The sequence below is a fragment of the Crocuta crocuta genome, unplaced genomic scaffold, assembly GCF_008692635.1.
Source record: "Crocuta crocuta isolate KB4526 unplaced genomic scaffold, BGI_CrCroc_1.0 scaffold124, whole genome shotgun sequence".
Lineage (NCBI taxonomy): Eukaryota > Metazoa > Chordata > Mammalia > Carnivora > Hyaenidae > Crocuta > Crocuta crocuta.
In genome coordinates this window covers 11,397,755-11,421,053 of record NW_027551573.1, presented here as the reverse complement: position 1 = coordinate 11,421,053, position 23,299 = coordinate 11,397,755, and the positions used below count along the sequence as shown (strand labels likewise).

The window sequence follows — 23,299 nt, the reverse complement described above, 5'->3', positions numbered from 1 at the left end:
CCCATTCACCCTCATGACCTAAGTACATTCCAAAGGCCCCACCACTCAACAACATCTTTTTTTTTTTTTAATTTTTTTTTTTTAATGTTTTATTTATTTCTAGGAGAGAGAGAGAGACAGCGTGAGCAGGGGAGGGTCAGAGAGAGAGGGAGTGACAGACTGAAGCAGGCTCCAGGCTCTGTGCTGGCTGTCAGCACAGAGCCCGACGCGGGGCCCGAACCCACGAACCGCGAGATCATGACCCAAGCGAAAGTCGGACGCTCAACCGACTAAGCCACCCAGGCGCCCCTCAACAACATTTTTTGAGGTTATGATTTCAACATATAAATTGCAGGGGTGGCTGGGGGAGGGGATACAAGCTTTCAGACCATAGCACCTAATAAGTGCTAGACATCTATCAATGTGGGAGGGAGAGGCAGATGGTGAGGTGTTAAGTGAGGTGGTCTTTGAAAATGTCCATAAAATTGCAAAATCTCCCTTCAAGAGCTGGAGCTTAATTTAATTCCTCTTACTCTTGAGTATGAGTTAGACTTAGTGACTCTCTTCAAACAAACAGAATAAGGCAAAAGCAACAGTATGTCACTTCCAGGATCAGGTCATATAAAGGCATATGGTTTCCTATTTCTCCACTCTCACATGGGTCACTTTGGGGAAGCTAGCTGCTATGTCATGAGGACACTCTACCTGCCCTTGTAAGGCCCACAAGGAAAGGAACAGAGCCCTCTACGTGAATAAGCTTGGAAGCCAGCCCCAACCAAACCTTCAGGTGGCTGCAGCTCCAGCCAAAATCTTGAGACATCCTAAGCTAGAACACTATGAGATTTATGTCTGTTGTTTCAACACACTAAGTTTTGGGATAATTTGTTACATGACAGATAAAGGTGGTGAGCCTTTTGGGAATTAATGAGGTACCATGCCTAAGGAGAACAGGATAAGGCCAAGGAAAGCAAATGGGTATAAACAGAAGAGTAGACGGTGCCTTGCTCAAGAAGTGCTTAAAATGAACCAGCTGTAATATAAGTTATCACATGCTGTAATATAAGTAATATGAGTGTAATATAAGTAATTACAGTGCTGTAATGTAAGATTGTCCATTAAACTCCACAGGCATTCTACTAACTCCTATAAATCTAGCATGAAAGGGTAAAAAGTCCAAAATTGTTAATAGCAACTTTATTGTTTCACTAGTGCAAAAAAAGAAAAAAAAAAATCATGGTAATTGTACGATGCATTTCCCCTTAAATTTACAATGAAGGTTATACATAAATTATATTGATCACAAATTTCCTATTTTATACTATTTAGAACAAAATTATTTTGATAAATATGCCCAGAGGAAAACAAAGGTTCTTAATGAATGACAGAGTCCAAATATGCAAAATATAGCTTTTGGTTTTGACCATGGTGCTTTAAAATTCTCAGACATGCATTAATATATTCTAGTTTTAGGGAAAATATTACACATGGCCTTATTTTGCACGTAGGGAAAAACCCAAGCTGAATTTCACATACAGTATCCCTTTCCTCTAAATTAATCTCAAATTGGACTAGAGAACAGAGACAGACACTTTCAGGTTAGTACTTCCAAGTAATGAAGGCAATTACACAACCAACAAAACAAAGTAAAGGAAGAAGGACTTCATTAGTAGCTGAGATAAGTGATGGTTTGCTGTTTTTTGTTGTTATTATTGTTGGGTTTTTCATTGTTTTTGTTTTTTTTAATAGATCACAGGAGTTTTAAATAGCAGATCAATCATGCTACCTGGGGTGAACAGACAGATTGAGCACTTATGAAGTGAATAACTTTATTAAGGTCTCGAAGGTGAGTGTCCGGAGGTGCTGGGTAAAACACATCACAGGTAAGAAACGGGAAACCTACCTCAGCATTTCTGAAAGGCACAATCTATGGAAGGGAAACCTAGTATAATAAAACCCTTACTGGATGTACATGGAAAGGAGTATGGTGAGCTGGTTTCCTTTTTAAAGGATGAGACCTTCATAAATTGGCCCCTCAGATTCTGGCGATTCTCGCCTCAAGCGCAAATGCTCCAGTGTGTTATGAAAATGTTTGTTAATCTGCTCTGTTTCTTCACTGGACTCAAGATTTGGGAGGTCTTCTCGAATCTTTTGGATAAGCTGGTTCAAAACCTGAATTGTGACCTACAAAAGAACATGCACAGTTTCATAATCAAGCATATACCATAAAAAATAAAGGATACTAGAGAATAAGAGAGAGTAGTAGGTGCATTCTCTAAACTCTGACATTCTTAAACAAACAAAAAGTATCAAGATGATAATCTTTAATATGTATCAAATCTCTGAAAAGCAGGAAGGGAAAAATTAGTTCACTAACAATATTTTATTATAGTTTACTTACCGCATCATTTTCCTTTTCATAAAAATAGATATATCTGTTCAGAATTTCTATAAAAAGTTGCACTTGTAAAGAGGGGTCCATGCACTGATTTGCTATTTTCAGAGCTTTCTTTAAGCATTCCATTACCCTCTTGCCTCCATGAAGCTAGAATAAAAGTGAGGGGATTGGGGGTGGAGGGAGAGTATTAAAGGAATTAATGAAACACAAATGTCCCATTTCACAAAAAGAAATAAACAGAACCCTACGGTGGCTCTTTTTTAAGGTACACAACAAATTTAAATCCTCTTCATTTTTTTTTAAGACACAGCTATATCTTAAAACAATTGTATTTGTTTTACATATTTATTTTTTTAAGGAGTATCCATTTTTTAAACGTTTATTTATTTAATTTGGGAGAGAGAGCTAAGGAGAAAGAGAATCCCAAGCGGGCTCCACACTGTCGGTGCAAAGCCCAAAGTGGAGCTCAAACTCACAAACAACGAGATCATGACTTGAGCTGATATCAACAGTACGAAACCAACTGAGTCACCCAGATGCCCCTATTTTACATATTTATATGTTAAATGTTTTATATTAATTTATGATGTATACCCTGTTTTTTCTTTTCTTTTTTTTTTTAAGATAGAATGTGAGCTGGGGAGAGCCAGAGAGTGAATCTTAGGCAGGCTCCACACCCAGCATGGAGGCTGACATAAGGCTTGATCTCACAACCATGAGATCATGACCTGAGATGAAATCAAGAATCAAAACACTTAACTGAGCTACTCAGGCACCCTTATTATGTATACTTTTTTTTTTTTTAATGTTTAATTTATTTCTAGGAGAGAGAGAGAGAGACAGCGTGAGCAGGGGAGGGTCAGAGAGAGAGGGAGTCACAGACTGAAACAGGCTCTAGGCTCTGAGCTGGCAGTCAGCACAGAGCCCGACACGGGGCTCAAACCCACGAACCGTGAGATCATGATCTAAGTGAAAGTCGGACGCTTAACCAACTAAGCCACCCAGGTGCCCCTATTATGTATACTTTTTAAAGGTATATACTTTCTGTGTTACAATATCTTTAAAGTGGGGCTTCACCACAGCATGTAACTCTCTATACATTATACATTACTGTCCATTTCATTTATTTTAATAAAGAAAGCAATTTCTTTGTCAGGTTTCCAAGCACTCCAAATGCACAAGGTCATGGTAGCTATTTCCAGCTAACAATCCCCTCTTCTATAACATGACTAGGAATGACCTCCCTCCTTACCTCCTCCCCATTTTTGTCTGTGTTTCTGCCAGACCAGAAGAGATGTGCACAGGTGCTCACAGCTCGGCCCTGATCAGGTTTCTTCAGAAGTTTGGATGCAGCAAGTGCACACTGAGTCCTCAAAGGTTCATGATTCTCTTCACTGAAGCACTTCATCCTCTCAAAAGTACCAATGATCAAGGTGATGGCAGCAAGCTGTGCTTTGGAATCACTGATTTCATCTTCATACAGAGAAAATGCCTGGTGAACAAGAAGCAGAAGAGACCTTTACTACTATCTGCTTGAGCATTTTCTAAAGTACTTCCCACCAAATCCCCGTCTTGTCAGATGCTTCAGTACACAAGATGCTGACCCCTCCCTTGCAGAGGCACAAGACAGCTGGTATGGAAAGATACTTGCAACTTCCAACAAAGAAGCTTGTTTCAACTTTTGCTTAACCCAGAGTTTTCAAGCTGAATAAAGGAACTTTTTACCCCATGAAACACTTTTACCTGGGCTCACATGGAAATCTTAAATCTCATTAGCACCCAGTAACTGATCAATTTTCCTGTTCCAAATCAATCATTTTGACTATAGTATTAAGGAGTTCCAAGATGGTGGGAAAGGTGTAGTTACAAATTCAGTGAAGAGAAAATCCATGTGCACTAACCAGTGTAACTACAGACAGGTGGCTGAACACAGCAAAACTGGTTAAACAACACAGAAAGACCAGACCATCACCTGGGACATAAATTCATATGCTACTGTTTCATGATTTTCAAAACCAATTTCTCCAGCAGCTAAAGCCCCTTGAAGAAAAAGTCTTAAGGGCAATTCTGCCAGCTCTGCTTTGATCAATGCACTGATAGTTTGGTGAGCAAATGAAAAAATCTTCTGGCATTTTTTTTCCCATTTGTCATCCTAAAAGGAAAAAAAAAATAGTATAAATTACTTTACTTTCAAGAGTAACTTGTTCAAGAATATTCACTTTATGTGAAATGTCTTTAGAACAAACTGGGAAAGCAAGAAAGGTGAGCTCAGGGATCTCCTGGTATCCTCCTTCTTGGTCTCATTTATGAAGCACACAAATGAATCAAGCACAATGTCTTCTCAAAACATCAATTTGTAGTTACTGGCTTTAAAATTTTTGTATATTTGGCATTTGTTTTTTCTCATCAGAAAATCAACACATACCCCAAATGGACAGAATTAGTAGAATAAACCAAAGAATTTAAAAAATTGAAATCATCCCTAAATCCACCACCCAGCTATAATCACTAATGACATCCTGATGTTAATGTCTATTTTGTCTATGCAAATATAACATAACTAGGATCTTTGTTCTGGTTTTGTTTTCTACTCCCAAGTAACTCACCAGAAGAGTTAAATTGGGTTCATGATGCATATAACTGCACCAAACTACTTTTCCTTCACTCATCTTGTCTTAACACTTTCCCTCATGATTCTAAGTTACTAGAAATTATTTTAATGACTAGAAAATATTTCACAAACTGGATATGGCATAATTTACTTAACTACTCCCTTTTGGAAATAATCTGCAATATCACAATGAATGCTCTGTATAATCCTTTATTGAATCCCTAATTATTTCCTTAGTATATATTCTTAGAATTATTAGCTCTTTTAAGGCTCTATTTACATACTTCCAAAGTTTTCTAGAAACACTGTACTATTTCACATACCCACCTTTACTATATAAAAATTGTCATCACAACATTGCCACTGCTGAACCTTATTTTTCTTTTCTACCAGTTTTATTTGTATAATAGAGGTTCATTGTTATAATTACTAGTGAGGTTAAATATTTTATCCATGTTTTACCACCTAAATTTCTTATTAAAGCAACCAATTCTTTTCATTTTTTAAATCAGATAATAGTATAGACTTGCTACAAGGATTAAATGCATAGTCCTCGGCATAGTATATGGCACATGGTAAATGCTGGCTGCTATTTCCATTGTTACATTTACCAAAATCTATACATAGAATGCTGGAAAGGGGACTAAATGAGTGGCTGGCATAATAAAAACTGGCCAAAAGCTGCTATGTCATGCTTGCACGTCTACTAAATGAACCTTATTTCTCCACTATTAGAAAAGTAAGTTTACTGAGGCTTACTCCTTAACAGTAACTGACTGTCCAACTATCAGGCATACCATATTTTAGTATTTTCTATAAAACTGTATCATTAATGACTTAAGCCATGATTCTGCTTAAGAATAAGTGCATAAAAAATGTACACGATTCATAAAATAATTTAATTTTAGGCTTTTGGAGACAGGTTATTATGCAATGTCAGGCCCTTTCATTAGGCCAAGCTACGATGAATCAGACCTTACCTGTTATGTACTTACAACCTCTACATGAGATAACTGTATCACTTTAGAACTGGTAGACACCCTATGAAAGTAAAATTATTCCTTAACTAAAGTGCTCTGAGCCAATTCTATAATAAACTTATCAATGTCTCACAAATAATCTTTAAATACAGGAAAAATTCCTAGCATAAATTTATACTGTTTTAATCTTCCATTTCTAGGTTTTTTATGTGATCTCTCAGCTACTATGCAATCTACCAACACCACTCTTAGGAATACCTAATACAGGATGCATAATGAACTGACTTACTGAAACTGGAATTAATTATACAATTGTCTATTTTTGTTTATGTCTGAAAGTTTATATAATAAATAACAAAGAACAGATGAAGAAAAAAAGAAAAAAATAGTGACATACTTAAAAGTAAACCCACCACTTTAGAGTTCTCTTTGTAGCGAAATGCCAGCTGGTAAGCTGCAAATACCAAAGGTGGCAGTGTGAAGCGAATCCGTTGATTTCCACCAGCTCCAAAATGTTTTCGTGCCGTGTTTAAAATCTGACCCCAAAAAAACACAGAAAAACCCCACCCCAAAACATTAATCTTTCCTGCACTATGATTAATCATTTATAAAATTAAATGAGGTCTCTACTCATCGTCATTACTACCATTTTTGACTGCATCTGATATAGCAGGCTTCACAGTAGATGCTTTACATTTATCTCGCTGAGTCAATACAATTGACATGACAACCAAGACAGATAGTAACCCCATTTCACAAATGAAGAAGCTTGAGGTTCAAAGAGGTTGCATAATCTGCCCAAGGTTACACAAGTAGACACAGAGACAGATGTAAATATATTTTCATAAACACATGTACAAAGTACACTGTGTTGATAAAGACTACAGGCTCTGGGGGCACCTGGGTGGCTCAGTAGGTGGCTCAAGTCCAACTCTTGACTTCAGCTCAGGTCATGACCTCACAGTTCATGGGTTCAAGCCTCACATCAGGCTCTGTGCTGCCAGTACACAGCCTGCTTAGAATTCTCTACCTCCCGACTCTCTCCCCTCCACTCCTCCCCCATTGGCACACCCACTCCGTCTCTTTCAAAATAAATAAACTTAAAAAAATAAAAAATAAATAAGAATAAAATTAGGGGCACTGGGTGGCTCAGTTGGTTAAGTGTCCAACTTCCACTCAGGTCATGAACTCATGGCACCTCAGGGCCTGGAGCCTGTTCTGGATTCTGTGTCTCCCTACCTCTCTCTGCCCCTCCCCTGCTCATGTTTTGTCTGTCTGTCTCTCTCAAAAATAAACATTAAAAAAATTTTTTTTAAATAAAAAATAAAGAAAATACTTTCTAACACTTAACTACCTGAGTGACCCTGAGTAAATTATTTACCTTCTCTTAGCTATAAAAGTTTCATTTGAAAAATGGGGTAGAATATTTCAAGTGTTCAAATAACATTTGAAGTGTTACCAGCTCCTGACAAAGGCTCAGAAAATGTTGGCTATTAGTAGGATGCAAAAATAGCTGTATGCACATTGCTGATATGTTATACCTCCTAATTCAGGGGGAAAAATACCATTAAAGTCAAAAGAAATGGCAATGTACTTTAAAAAGAGCCACTGTGAAACATCAGGTTTTTCAGAAAAAACACAAATATTCATGAAATATCTTTTACTATGTGTGACACACTGTGACATATTCAGATTCTGTATTCACAAAATATCCTCTGATACAATGTAGACAGATAGAGAATGCATTCCCCCTTGAGAAGGTCAGAGCTAATAATCTTTGCCTTAATTCTCAGTACATAGGCATAATCAATTGACTAGATGTGGAAGGCATTACTTCCTACTACTGCATTTGGTATGCAACAAAAAGTGAAAACCAATACAGGCATGTATGTATGTGAGACACAAACATAAGGGAATCAGTTAAAATATTTAAACAATCAGCCAGTCACCGTGTACAGATCACACACAGTGCACAGAATGTGACACTGGAATGCCCAGAATATTTATCGTTAAGCCAAGTCAAAGACTATCTTATCGCCAATAGAAATGAGCTTCTTTTTCACACTGCTTATGAACGACTACAAGAGTGTGAACTACAACAAAAGAAATCAATAGGAGAAAGTCAGGACTCAACCTCAAATAAAAATGTTCCCCATTATAGCAGTCTAACCATAAAGCCTCATGCATCTAACAACAGTTAAACTACACCTTTTCCAAACAATAATAAAACAGCCATCTGTGCTACCTTTCATTAAAACAAATCATCTGGTATCAGTCACCAATATTCCTACTCAGGCAACATGTTATTCATTTCACAAAGATTTGTTGAGGACTATGATAAAGGGAGAACTTCAATTGATTGTTCTTTACCAGGAAAGAGAGGTTAAGAAAAAGACAATCTGAATTTTAAAGTGTTTTCATACATTTTCAATGCGGCAAACACATACAACTTATATTTGGAAACATAAATATAATTGAATATAAGGACTGTTGCTCATATTTTAAATATTATAATAAACACTGGACAATTCTAAAAGCAGCACAGCTGAAAAAGAAAACAAACATGCAATGAATACTGAACACCCAACTAAAGGAAGATGGGCTTTCTGTAATTCTTAGAAGTCTTCAATGAAACTAGAGAAACCAACTTGTTCCCACGATTATGCATTTATATATAAAGTAAAAGTCCATGGATGTCACTTAATCTTTTATTCAGCCGCAATTTTTTAAAAATCTTCTAAGGCCACAGCTGCATTAGACCATTTAAGGCACATCTCCATGTGATCTCATGGAGCTGTTGAAGGCGTATGATAATTGAGTTACTCATACCAAGTACTGCTGGTCAGGGTCCTCAGACCGTAGAAGATGAATGAATCTGCCCACAAGGCTTTGCTCATCAGCAAAGTCTTCTGGATCTGGGTCTTCTATGGGCTGATCTGGCTGATCTTGAATCAATGTGGATACCAAATTCATTATGGAATCCACCTATAACATGAGACACAGAAACCCACTGAAGTGAAACTATCAGCATATAAAATCACTATCAAATGTGTTTCTAGTTGTATAAAGTTACCAAACAGTATTAACAATATAATTCCTTTTATTATAAGAAAGTTTACATATGTTGACACAGATATAGACAAGAGTTTGGAAAGAGATGCACCAAATATTAATTTACAGTAATATTCTCTTACTGATAGGATTATAATTAAAGTTATAATTATAAGTTAATTTCTTCTTTATATTTCTGATTTATATAATGAATAGCTGATTATAACCTTTTTTAGTATTAAATTACTCTCTCCTCCCATTTCATGTGTCTTTCTCAAGATCTAAAATCCTAACTACATTGTCTGTTTTCCTAATATAACATGTCGGTATTCTCTTACCTGGTCTTGAGAGACAATTTCTGTGTTATAATCCAGAACATTACTAAGCACATAACAACTCATGCTCTTTCTGGACTCATAGTCAAAGTACTCAAAAAGTGGGTGAAAATGTTTTAATTTCAAGACTGTTAAAATATTGTTGTAAGTGTCAACAGGTATCTTCAAAAGTCTGGTGAGCTCCTTTGAAACTGCACTACTGGTAGCAATACTAAAAAAGACAAACAATAGCCATTTAATGAGTAAAATCAACTTTCTATATATACAAATAACTTATTGCATAAAAATTTGAAAATTTTCATTTATACATTAAAGGAAATAGGTCAAGTGAGTCACACCATGTTGAAATACTCCAATGACCTTCTTCTGAGAAGACAGAGATGTCCATGAATATGTATTCATCTCTTAATTTTCCATTATACAAATAAGATGTTAACAGTCCCCAACTCAATGTGTACTCAACTTGTACAGCTCAAGGTAAAATGACTATCTAGAATTTCACATTTCTAAGGAAAGTATTTTAAGTAGTAGTTAAGTTCCTGGGTAGCCAAAAATACTATATATTCCTGATGAAAATAAGTAGTAAGAAAAATTCATGCAAAAGTAGCAACTCCACAAAGCAAACTGTTTCTTGTGCATCAGATGTTGGTCATTAAGGCAAAGCAGGCTAAACTTAAGGTAGTAGCTAATAGGAGTATTCTGTGGAGATGAGGCATTTATAAGACCTTTAGAGGTTGGGATTTCTAATTCCTTACATTGTCTAATTTTACTTTAAAACTTACATGGGGTAATACATGGGGGGTGGGGGAATACATAATTTAATTTTCTCTCATATTTAACATTCGAGACCTGGAATGTTTTTCATTTCACAAAAAATGGAAGTAACCAAAAAAGGGTGGGAGGGAGTGGCAAATAAAAGGAGGTAAAAGGAAAATGAGAAATCTTCCTGATGTTACCACACCACCAGAAAGGAGATGGAAAGGAAAAGGATGGTATGAAGTAAAATTATTATTAAAAATATAGTTTTTAATTATTAAAAATAATTGACCCCATGTTCAGATGCAGTGCAGGACGGGACAGTAGGGGAACTGCTGGTGAAAAGGTAGAGATAAGAACTGCCCACAGTGGCCACTAGAGGATGCCACAGACTAGGACAGCATAGTTGAGGAAGCTCCCAAGTAGGCCAACAAAATCGATTTTCCTTGATGACACCACAATCAAAGCTCAAAATAGAAAAAGTTTTTAAACCAATTTAACTTCCACACCTTAAATACATAGCTGTTTATACTTTTTCACAACTTATTCATCTGCAGGAAATCACTTCTTATGGAAACACTGCTTAACATAAACACAGTTGACCCATGAACAGAGATCTGAATTGTGCAGGCCCACTTATACATGTTTTTCTATACATACAGTACAGTACTATGAAGTGTATTTTCTCTTCCTGTAATATTCTTATAGCATTTTATTTTCTCTGGCTTACTTGATTGTAAGACTATAGTACACAATACATAGAACATAGAAAATACATGTTAATTGACTGTTTTTTATTAGTAAGGCTTCTGGTCAACAGTAGGCTATCAGTAAAGTTTTGGGGGAGTCAAAAGTTATAAGCAGTTTTTCAATTGTACAGGTCAATGCTCCTAACCCCAACACTGTTCAAAGGTCAACTACTAATTTCCTTACCAGTTTGAAAACTCATTCATATTCTGAAATGGAAATACTGGTTATACTCCATGAGTGCCACTACTTGATCACTGTACACAATCAAGGCATTGGTTGGCACTTTCTGCCCTGGTTAACACCATGCAATGAATCTAACAAATGCTTCAGACAAATGCTAACATTTCCAAAAGCAATTAAGAAAACAAATCTGGGATTAAAAAAGTGTTTTATGAGGTTTTAAAAAAATGTAACTTTGGGGCATCTGGGTGGCTCAGTCGGTTAAGCGCCCGACTTCAGCTCAGGTCATGATCCCACGGTTTGTGGGTTCGAGCCCCGCGTCGGGCTCTGTTGACAGAGCCTGGAGCCTGCTTCAGATTCTGTATCTCCCTCTCTATCTGACCCTCCCCTACTCACACTGTCTCTCTCTCTCTCTCTCAGAAATAAATTTAAAAAAAAAATTTTTTTTTAATGTAACTTTGACTTACTGTTCAAGGTTGAGCTTATTAAATATCTCCACTGTAGTTTCCAGAACTTTATCAACATAGTCCACACGATCAGGGTAACACTTCATAGCAAGATTAATGAGAGAGACTTGTAAAGACACAACATCCTCGGAAGGCATGTCTTGTCTAGACTGAAATATTTAGAAAACCACAGAATTTATTTTAAATAATCACAACGGGATCAACCAGCTGACAAGTTTCCAAATTTTGAGAATTTAGAAAAGCCATTCAAACCTGTATTACTGTAGCCACTTGCTGTGAAAATATGTCAAAAAGTTTAATATCTGCTGGGATTCCAGGTCCATCTTCACGGTGAGCAAATAAAGCTAATCTGAAAAAGAAAACAATCTTAACAAATACAGAGATTTGAGAAGTGGGATCAAGGGTGACACTTAATTCTTTATACTTTACTGTATTTTCTTTCTTTTTTTTAATAGTTTATTGTCAAGTTGGTTTCCATATAACACCCAGCACTCATCCCCACAAGTGCCCTCCTCCATGCCCATTAACCCCCTTCCCCTCCACCCCACTCCCATCAGCCCTCAGTTTGCTTTTGGCATTACTGTATTTTCTATAAGGTATTTCCCCTAGAACACTAAAAAAGATTTTGAAAAAGGATGTGGAATGGAGCCATTCCCTCCATTCATTTTTTAATTAAGTTTTTAATTCCAGTACAACTGTGTTATATCAGTTTCAGTGTACAATATAGTAATTAAATTATTCCATATATCATCCCGTCCTCATGAAGAGTGCCCTCCTTGATCCCCATCACCTATTTTACCCATCTCCTGTACCCACCACCTCTCTGGTAACCACCAGTTTATTCTTTACAGTTAAGAATCTGTTTCTTGGGATGCATCTTTTTTCCTTTGCTTACTTGTTTTTTTTCCCTTAAATTTCATGAGTGCAATCATACGGTATTTGTCTTTTTCTGACTTCTTTCACTTAGCTTAATACTCTCTAGCTCCATCCATGTCATTGCAAATAGCAAGATTTCATTCTTTTTTATGGCTAAATGTATGTATATAGAACACATCTTCTTTACCCATTCATCTATCCATGGGCACATGGGCTGCTTACATAATTTGGCTATTGTAAATAATGATGCAATAAACAAAGGGTTGTATGTATCCCTTTAAATTAGTGTTTTTGTATTTTTGGGGTAGATACGCAGTAGTGTGATTAGTGGATGGTAGGGTAGATTTGTTTTTAAGTCTTTGAAGAACCTCCATACTGTCTTTCACAGTGGCTATTCCAGTCTGCATTTCTCATCAACAGTGCAAGAGGGTTCCTTTCTCTCCACATCCTCACCAACATTTGTTGTTTCCTGCATTTTTGCCATTCTGAGAGGTGTGAGGTATCATCTCATTGTAGTTTTGATTTGTATTTCCCTGATGATGAAAGATATTGAGCATCTTTTCAAATGTCTGTTGGCTATCTGTATGTCTTCTTTGGAGAAATGTCTGTTCATGACTTTGGCCATTTTTTTAAATTGGATTGTTTTTGAGTATTGAGTTTTATCATTTCTTTATAGATTTTGGATACTATCCCTTTATTGGATATGTCATCTGCAAATATCTTCTCTTCAGTAGGTTGCCTTTTAGTTTAATTGTTTGCTTCACTATGCAGAAACTTTTTTTTAAGTTTATTTATTTATTTATTTACTTTGAGAAAAAGAGCAAGCAAGGAAGGAAGGGGCAGAGAAAGAGGGAGAATCACAAGCAGGCTCTGCACTAGCACCAAGCCTGACATGGGGCTCAGTCCTATGAACTTTTGAGATCATGACCTGAGCCCAAATCAAGAGTCAGATGCTTAACCAACTAAACCACCCAGGTGTCTCAGAAACTTTTTATTTTGATATAGTCCCAATAGTTTATTTTTGCTTTTATTTCCCTTGCCTCAGGAGACATATCTAAGAAAATGTTGCTATGGGCAATGTCAGAGAAATAACTGCCTGTACTCTCTTCTAGGATTTTTATGACTTCAGGTCTCACATTTAGGTCTTTAATCCATTTTGAGTTTATTTTTGTTTAGTAAGAAAGTGATCAATTCATTTTTAACTAAATAGTTTTGTGTTTGATGTCTTATTTCACTGAATTCTTACTACATATACCATATTTTATACTATACCACAGATCTCTTCAATAGGCCAATTTTGTCATATGCTTTGAAGCCTAATCAAGTAGATATGGATAAAAATGCATTAAAGTAACAAATGCATTCAACAGCCATGATTTTAAAGAGCAATTTTTAAAAGATATATTCCATTATTAGCTTCCCTTAAGAGTATGTCCAACTTGCAAATAATTCTTGCTGCCCAGGTTTGAACAGATAATTTGGAGAATTTGCTATATAAATTCTCAGACTTTAATAACTTAGGTAAGTAAAATATAACAAAAAGTATTTGCAAAAATAAATCTTCACTTGGGTTTCTGGTTTCATTATGTCAATGATATGTAAGCTCACAAGCAGCATACCTATTATATCCTGGCACTCAGCATGGTTGCCAAGCAAGCACTCATTAAAACCATTATCAAAGGCAAAGTTATATACTTTCAACCAAGACCAGTGGCTAAAGAAGTAAAATTTAAGCCTAAAAGGAATTTACCAAACATATTTAATATTTCAAAATTCTTCTTTAAAAAAATGTGATGATAGAGTGATTACCTGAACATTCTTAATCATCTATATCTAATGGATACTTGATTAAAAAAAAAAAAACAACAACTCCAAATCAAATCAGTTCCCACTAAAAGGTCTCTTTCATTACTATAAAAAAAATTTTTTGTTCTTTGGATTTATAAGATTTAAATAATGGATCTGTATGACTTTGCCAATTAAATGTCTAGATTAAGAGTATTCATGGGGCACCTGGGTGGTTCAGTCAGTTGAACATCCAACTTTGGCTCAGGTCAAGATCTCACGGCACATGAGTTCGAGCCCCACTTTAGGCTCTGTGCTGACAGATGAGAGCATGAAGCCTGTTTCAGATTCTGTGTCTCCCTCTCTCTCTCTCTGATTGCCCCTCCCCTGCTTGTGCTTGCTCTCTCTCTCTCAAAAATAAACAAACATTTAAAAAAATTAAAAAACAAGAGTATTCATCATCTCCACGTCTGCTGCTAAGCCTCTTTCATGCCTAAGCTCGGCAAGCACCTGGTAGATAATCGTACTTACAGAACTAAACTGTTAATAAAGATGTAACAGAAATAAGTAAATTACAAAAATGTTTTAAATTCATTGTCCCAAGTCAGAACACTGCCCTCCAGTATTGGAAATGCTTACCTATCAATTAAAGCAATGATTATGTTTTTCACATTTACATTTTGGTGTAACTCAGCACAGGCCCGGAGAAAAGGATTCAAAGTTTGAAGGTGGAATTCATCAGGGAAAACCTGAAAATCAAATAATAATTGATTGATACAAGTAAAAGTATTTCACATTATATTCTGGACTTATGGCAAAGGTCATATTTGTGAAAACAATCGTTTTAATCTTATACAACTAAATTCAAATGCATTACTTTTGAGCCTCTTTAAACATAAAGCCAGACAGAAATATTCCAATAACCAAAGTACATCTACAATTAAACTAAAACTAATGAGAACTAGAGGGCATGAAAACTATCCTTTCCTACATTTTTGGGGAAAAAAACATCAATACAAAGGCCAAGTTATCAGTAAGAGAAAATCCTTACTCAGGCCAGCTTATATTCTATCAAGATTTTTTTCAAAACAGTGAAAATTAATGAAAAACAAAATGAGTCCTTTTAAAAAGTGAAATGTTCTCACTTACCTGAATAATACACTCCATGAGATATTCTTGAGCCAAAGCATCTCTACAATTCACAACTTGCTCCAATATCCCAGTCAAAACAATCTAAAAGAGAAAGAGTTAAAAAAAACATTATTTTTAAATCCTAAACCACTCCTCTATAACATAAACTATTAATTTGAAAATCTTACTTTGGATTTCTATTACCCATATTTCAGTTAAACTTTTAACATTTTACAGAAGAAGTTTTTAAGTTTACATCCTAGTTAGTTAGCATATAGTGCAACAATGATTTCAAGAGTAGATTCCTTAATGCTCCTTACCCATTTAGTCCATCCCTCCTCCCACAACCACTCCAGCAACCCTGTTTGTTCTCCATATTTAAGAGTCTCTCACGTTTTTGCCCCCCTCCCTGTTTTTATATTATTTTGCTTCCCTTCCCTTATGTTTTGCATCTTAAAGTCGTCATATGAGTGAAGTCCTATGATACTGTCTTTCTCTGACTAATTTCACTTAGCATGATACCCTCTAGTTCCATCCACGTAGTTGCAAATGGCAAGATTTCATTCTTTTTGAATGCTGGGTAATAGTCCATTGTATATATGTATGTATATACATACATACATATGTAGATACCACGTCTACAGAATAATTTTTAAATAAAAATTTAAGCAAAAAATTTTGGGCTTCTATTAAGTAAGTCATTTCAGATGAAGTTCATTTTATCAATTTTTTTCTCTTATATAATTTGTGCCCTTTGCGTCCTAAGAAATCTCTGTGTAATTCAACATTGTAAAGATTTCTTTTGCATTTTCTTTTTTTTTTTTAGATTTTCTTCAATATTTTATTTATACAGAAATACTTAAAAAATGAAGTAGCACCATTACTTAAGTTTTACCTTTATTATGAAAACTTTAAATGTCAGAAAAATAAAACTCTTGATACAATTTCAAATCTTGTCTCAGCAAATATAATATTAGTATTTGACCATGAGGTTAAAGGCCCTTTATCATAAAATAAAATATACTTTGTTTTTTAAACTTTGCTCAGTAAAGTACATTTAAGCTCAAGTAACGTCACCTACATATACATAAACAAGTGGTAAACAAATGTATTAAAATAGGAATACTAAAACTATAGTGGCCCAACAGAATTTTCGTAGCTTGCACTGAATTCTATTTATACAAATGTTAGAAAGCATCAACATTTCCTTTTGATGTGTTTATACATTTCTGTTTTTTTTTTTGTAATAATATAGAATAAAATATGCTTTATATCACTGAATAGAAAATATGCTGGGTGAAGCAGATCTGGAAGATTTTTTTGCATTTTCTTTTAAAAATTTTATAGTTTTGCAGCACCTCGGAGGCTCAGTCAGTTAAGTGTTCGACTTCGGCTCAGGTTTGTGAGTTCGAGCCCTGTGTCAGGCTCTGTGCTGACAGCTCAGAGCCTGGAGCCTGCTTCAGATTCTGTGTCTCCCTCTCTCTCTGCCCCTCCTCCACTTGCACTCTGTCGTCTCTATCTCTCAAAAATAAATATTAAAAAAAAAAAACACCTTAAAAGTTTTATGGTTTTATATTTACACCTCTGATCCATTTTTGAGTTTTTCTACAGAGACATCCAACTGTTTCAGGACCATTTGTTGAAATGGTTACCATTACACTTTTATCAAAAGTAATTTATCATATATAAGTGAGCCCATTCTGGATTATCTTTTCCAGGACTCAGCAAATCCAGCCCAATAATATGTTTTTGTAAATCACTACCACATTGTCTGTTGTTGCTTTTCACTACACCTGCAGAGTTTAGTACTTACAAAATCAAAAAATATATTACTATTCTTCCTTTACAGAGATAGCTTATCAATCTCTGTTTTATTTCCCCCACTGATGTGTTTATGTGTTTATCCCTTCCACCAATATTGTATTATCTTTCTGTAGTTTTAGAGTAAATTTACTCTAATATTAGAGTAAATGTAGTTAATCTCAATTTCAGAAAAATTGGTACCTTAATATTGGGTCTTCCAATCCACAAACTGAAAATCAATTTACTTAAATCCTCTTTAGTTTCAAAATTGTTTTCAAAGTAGTATTTTTTAATAAAAATATTTTTAAAAATTAGACATCAATTTCTATCTCACGACATAAGAAAAAGTGACAAACAAAAGGATATAAACCTGTTTGTAACGTTCCACATTTACACCTTCCAACTGACTGAGGCGCACCAAATTTGTTCCCACTAAAATTCTCAGTTCTTGTCTTTCTCGTTCTCTTTTTTCCCTATCTCGGCTATGTCCCTGATGTTGCATTCGCACCCAGAGCTTGTTCATCTCTGCAAAGTTGAGTAGTACAAAATCCATGGAATCACTGATATCGCCAGTTGTTTCTTCACTGCAAAGAAACAGTTGAAAATATCTTTATATACACTATGCTATAGGACCAACTTAACTGTTATCCCTCTCCTTTGTGCACTTCCTTATTGCATCAATACATCAATGTTTTCTATAAGATACTTTAACTTCGTTGGCTTAGTGTTCAATTTCAAGGGAAATAGACTCAAGAGGAAAAAAACTACCAGGGAGAGAACACAGTATAAGTATAAAGGGACAAAAAACTTTCCTCTACTCTACCCAGGGCCAACTTGTTCTTACAACAACTCCATTAATTCAAAAAGCCTAAAAGCTTTGATACTAATAACATACCATACTGCTAATTATATCATCTTATTGTTGAACATTTTACAGTTCCAATTGGAATATAAGCTTTGAGAGGGAAAAGACTATGTTATTTCCTGCTTATTTTTCATCTCCTAGGATAGAGAACATAGTTTTCAAAATTATTTTAATAATTGCCTAATTAAATGCTCAAACCTGGCATGCCTTGGTGGCTTAGTCAAGAATCTGACTCTTGATTTTGGTTGGGGTCATGATCTCACGGTTCATGAGTTCAAGGCCTACCTCAATTCTCTTGGGATTTCTTTTATCCTTCACTCTCTCCAAAAAAAAAAAAAACACCTTTAAAAAAATAAATGCTCAAAAGTGACAGTCATATTATAATAAAACAAAGAACCATCTCCTCAACACTTAAGTTTTTACCTCTTCTATACTGTTTAACTTTGTCATATACATGGTAAATTTTTATTATATTCTTTTTTCTTAAAAAGGAACTGATAGGGGCTCCTGGGTGGCTCGGTTGAGTGTCTGATTTCAGCTCCGGTCACGATCTCATGGTCCACGAGTTCGGGCCCCGTATTGGGCTCTGTGCTGACAGCTCAGAGCCTGGAGCTTGCTTCAGATGCTGTGTCTCCCTGTCTCTGTGCTCCTCCCCGACTCATGTTCTGTCTCTCTCTCAAAAATAAATAAAAACATTACAAAAAAAAAAAAGGAACTGATATAGATATACTAAAAACTACTGAACTGTACACCTTAGAAATAAATGAATAAATAAACAAGGGGTGCCTGGCTGACTCAGTTGGTAGAGCATGTGACTCTTTATCTTGGGATCATGGGTTCGAGCCCCATGTTGGGTGTAGAGATTACCTAAATAATAATAAAAAAATAATAAAAATAAATGAGATTAAACAAAAAGAAATTAAGTTCCTCAATCTACGGAATCTTCACATAAATAGTTCATCTAGTCAGTTGAAGACCATAGTTGGCTGACCATCCACACTTGTTGCAGAATAAATGTGCAGTGGACATGGGTACTGGAATACTGGTCACACAAAGACAAGGCTCTCACTGAAAGGCTTTTGTTTTTTCAGTTTTGGAGTTAGTATGTAATTTGTGTACACAGATAATTTAAGTCTCTTATATCCAGGTTATCTAGCTTATGAAACTGATAAGATACTCAAGAAACAATAAGAAAATTAGCCTAGCTCATGGAAAAAGTTAAGCATACTTCATGATTTCATCACAAATATAATTTAAAAGGTCACATTTTCAAAGAACACTTAATGTAATAGAAAAATGCCCTCAAATGTGTTAAATGAAAAAAGCAGTCTCTAATATTTCAGACGTAAGTTTCATAATAGTACATTTTACATCACACCACACATGCTCAAGAGTTCTGTATCACAGGGGAAATCTATACATGAAATGCTACAGGTGGCTAGTTGGCTGTGGGTAGAATTACTGAGATTTATTTTCTTCCAAACACTTTCCTACACTTCTTACATATTTTACAAAAAATATTACAACTAAATCAAGAAAGAAAATCACTTACTCTGTTGGCTCTCCTTCATCAGGTAAGATGTTTCTGGTACACTGAAGAAGATAGTTCCGAAGAAATAAACCTCTCAAGGGATGCTGCACACCACGACACATTTCTACCAAATCTTTCAAAATATCTTTCCTGGACTGAGGAAATGATTTGACGTATACAACTCCAACTGTGATCAATAGATAACTAGGAGGATTATGAGAAAACATTTAATGTAAAAAAAAAAAAAATCCAAAAATAAATAAATTAAATAATTAAATATCCAAATCAGGAATTTGATTATGTCCAAACATACTGACTACGAACCTGTTAAGCAAGACTGGGACCATGTTTTTCTTCTGCACAATGAAAAAACATCCAATTTAAAATATAACCACAGTGCCTGGGTGGCTTAGTCAGTTAAGTGTCTGACTTTGGCTCAGGTCATAATCTCATGGTTTGTGGGTTCAAGCCCTTCATCAGGCTCTCTGCTGTCAGCGCAGAGCCTGCTTTAGATTCTGTCTCCCTCTCTCTGCCCCTCCCCCACTTGCCTACACATAAACATCTCTCTGAAACATAAACATTTAAAAAATATATATAAATGGGGCGCTGGGATAGCTCAGTCGGTTAAGCGTCCGACTTTGGCCATGATTTCACGGTTCGTGGGTTCGAGCCCNTATATGTGTATATATATAAGTTTACAAATATATATGTACATGCAAACATATATATACACGAGTATCATAATCACCTTTAAACATATTAGGAAGAGAATAAACATCGTTAATTTTTCTTGTAGTCAAGACATTAAAACAGTATGTCCACTTTTCTATTTCCAAAGTTCTTCAACTATCTATATAAAAAGTAGAATTAATTATACCCTAAAACCTTAAAAAAAAAAAACACAAAAACAGAGTATAGGGGTGCATGAGTATCCCAGTTGCTTAAGTGTCCAACTTTGGCTCCGGTCATTATCTCACAGTTTGTGAGTTCTAGCCCCACATCAGGCTCTGTGCTGACAGCTCATAGCCTGCTTCAGATTCTGTCTCCCTCCCTCCCTACACTTGTGTGTGTGTGTGTGTGTGTGTGTGTGTGTATCTGTGTGCTCTCTCTCTCAAAAATAAATATTAAAAAAAATAAAGCGAGGGGGGGCAGATGGGTGATTCAGTCGGGTAAGCACCCGACTTCAGCTCAGGTCATGATCTCATGGTTCGTGAGTTTAAGCCCTACATCAGGATCTGTGCTGACAGCTCAGAGCCTGGAGCCTGCTTCAGATTCTGTGTCTTCCTCTCTCTCTGCTCCTCCTCGACTCGTTTTCTGTCTCTTTCTCTCTCTCAAAATAAATAAAACATTAAAAAAAAAAGGAAACCCAGGTATCTACCAAAATGTTAATCTCAATGTGTTAAGAAATTAAAAAACCTTAAAAATAATTTTTAAAAATTAAAGTTTAAAGGCTATAACATACAGTGGAAAATGCAGTTATAAAAGCCGTCAGATTCTCAATTACTTACAGCCTTGGGATAATGTTTCCAGCATACTGTACAAGTTCATAGAGATCTGCCACTTTTCTTCCTTTAGCAAATTCATCTGTCAGGTAGACCTCCAAATAGTGTAGTTCATCAGAAATAGCCATATCTTTTTATTATGATTAAGGATTCAAATAAAGCTAAGCCAGCCTAAGCAATATTCTTTAACTTGTTGGAGTCATTAAACTACTGGGCAGATTATTTTAAACATCAGTCCTTTAAGAAAGTATGTGTTCAAGTGAAGACAATTTCAATGGGCTTTCTTTATTCTAAAGGTTTTGTGAGGCGCCTGGGTGCCTTAGTCAGTTAAACACTGACTTAGACTTTGGCTCAGGTCATGATCTCACAGTTCATGAGTTCAAGCCCCGTGTGGGGCTCTGTGCTTACAGATCAGAGCCTGGAGACTGCTTCAGATTCTGTGTCTCCCTTTCTCTCTGCCCCTACCCTGCTCGTGCTCTATCTCTCCCTCTTTCAAAAATATATAAACATTAAAAAAAAATTTAGATAAAAGATTTTGTTCACTCATATGTGGAATTTAAGAAACAAAATAAATGAGCAAAGAGAAAAAAGACAGACAAACCAAGAAAGAGACTCTTAACTATAGAGAACAAACTGATGGTTACTAGAGGGGAGAGGAATTGGAAGATGAGTGAAATAGGTGATAAGGATTAAGGAGGGCACTTGTCATGATGAGCACCAGGTGTTAAAAACTTAAAAAGAAAATGAAATGAAATGCTAAAGAAAAAAAATAAAATAAAGGTAGGGGCACCTGGGTGGCTCAGTTGGTTCAGCATCTGACTTTGGCTGAGGTAATGATTTCATGGTTCATGGGTTTGAGCCCCGCATCAGGCTCTGTGCTGACAGCTCAGAGTTTGGAGCCTGCTTAAGATTCTGTGTCTCCCTCTCTCTCTGCCCATCCCCTGCTCATGCTCTGACTCTGTCTCTCAAAAATAAATAGATGTTAAAAAAAGAAAAAATTTAAAGATGTGTGGTAAAGCAAAGGGGTCTAAACAAGGGCTGCCTAACAGACTACTGGAGGGTTTTGAAATGGCGCAGCATAGAATTCATTTCCATTTCAGAATACTGCATAACAAAATCTAAGCAATAAAGAACTAACCGCGTAATAGCCTCAATATCCTTCATGAAGGGACTGGAAATTGCAACAACGTATTTAAAGAAGTTTAAGAATAGAAAAAGGGTTTCTGATATTCAGTTTTTCTTTTTCTTACTTACAAAATTTCCATGGAGAAGTACTATTTGGTTAAGACAATGAAAAATAATGTGAAGCCAGAAAAGCATAATAAGGAACAAACAAAATATGGCCTTATCAAGAAAAAAAGTATGTTGAAAATCTTCAACATTCAAAAGATACAAAGTTCATAGTAGCTCTTCGGTGATAACATAGACGTCCGGAGTTCACCAAGCATATTAGAAGCATGTTTCAGAGCATCCATAAGCTTGTTTTTGTCCTACAGAAATACCAAGAGAATTGATGAGTAAGCTTAATTTAAATAAACATTTAACTTGGATTTGTTACATAGTATGTAGTACTTAATATATTTTAATCTCATGCAAAACAGGTTTAGTTTCACTTTGCCTTCTCTCTCCTGAAAAAAAAAAAAGATTCATGGTTCACCAGGACAGCAAGGCTTATTAGCAAGTCATATGTAACTAGGACTGCAAATTTCCTGGCATAACTCTCATCTTTTCAATCCCTAGTGACTATGAAACTAGATCCATTAATTCACATTTCCTACAATCAAGAGGGCTGGCACACTAATTCTTTTAATATAAGATATTATCCTGACAATGGCTTTGTCACAAGTAAAGACTCTTCAGAGATGTCTGAAATGACTATCCTTTTAAGTATGCTTTCCTCCTCACAATGCCCATGTGTCCACTAAACACATAACTGCAACCAATGCCTTTAGATACAGAAAGCAATATTCAGACTCTGAAAAAACAGAAGCAAGCAGTATCAAGTTCCATACCCACCCATCTTCTCTATTCCAAGACACATTTTTTGCAAGGAAAAAACACAATAGATACAATTGGTTACAACAGCATATCTCTAAGCTTTAGAAACTATAAGATACTTTACAAAGGTATGATTATGATCATCATCATCAGAGCAACTTATAACTTGAAGTACCAGCTTATTTGGTTCCATTTCATAAATTTTAATGCAGAGAATCTAGTTTCTATATAGATTACTTCCTACCCTGTCTTTTAGAATATAAAAACACAGAAATTGGTTTAAGTATAATTTTCAAGTTGGTTG

At 35.6% G+C, this 23,299-nt stretch overlaps 1 protein-coding gene across 1 annotated transcript in view; it reads right to left on the bottom strand.

Moving 5' to 3' along the window:
- Nucleotides 1-1,156: 1,156 nt before the first annotated feature.
- Nucleotides 1,157-23,299, bottom strand: part of VPS35 (VPS35 retromer complex component) — a 28,750-nt gene continuing 6,607 nt past the window's right edge. Inside the window, exons 3-17 of the mRNA XM_077751276.1 lie at nucleotides 22,391-22,487; nucleotides 21,004-21,127; nucleotides 19,517-19,699; nucleotides 17,470-17,683; nucleotides 15,315-15,398; nucleotides 14,805-14,914; nucleotides 11,757-11,853; nucleotides 11,505-11,653; nucleotides 9,355-9,562; nucleotides 8,795-8,950; nucleotides 6,379-6,501; nucleotides 4,347-4,526; nucleotides 3,627-3,866; nucleotides 2,378-2,521; nucleotides 1,157-2,160 (exon numbers count right to left, since the gene is read on the bottom strand). Of these exons, the coding sequence (XP_077607402.1) occupies nucleotides 1,981-2,160; nucleotides 2,378-2,521; nucleotides 3,627-3,866; nucleotides 4,347-4,526; nucleotides 6,379-6,501; nucleotides 8,795-8,950; nucleotides 9,355-9,562; nucleotides 11,505-11,653; nucleotides 11,757-11,853; nucleotides 14,805-14,914; nucleotides 15,315-15,398; nucleotides 17,470-17,683; nucleotides 19,517-19,699; nucleotides 21,004-21,127; nucleotides 22,391-22,487 (2,289 nt within the window). The 3' untranslated portion in view covers nucleotides 1,157-1,980. The remainder of the gene's footprint in view (nucleotides 2,161-2,377; nucleotides 2,522-3,626; nucleotides 3,867-4,346; nucleotides 4,527-6,378; nucleotides 6,502-8,794; nucleotides 8,951-9,354; nucleotides 9,563-11,504; nucleotides 11,654-11,756; nucleotides 11,854-14,804; nucleotides 14,915-15,314; nucleotides 15,399-17,469; nucleotides 17,684-19,516; nucleotides 19,700-21,003; nucleotides 21,128-22,390; nucleotides 22,488-23,299) is intronic.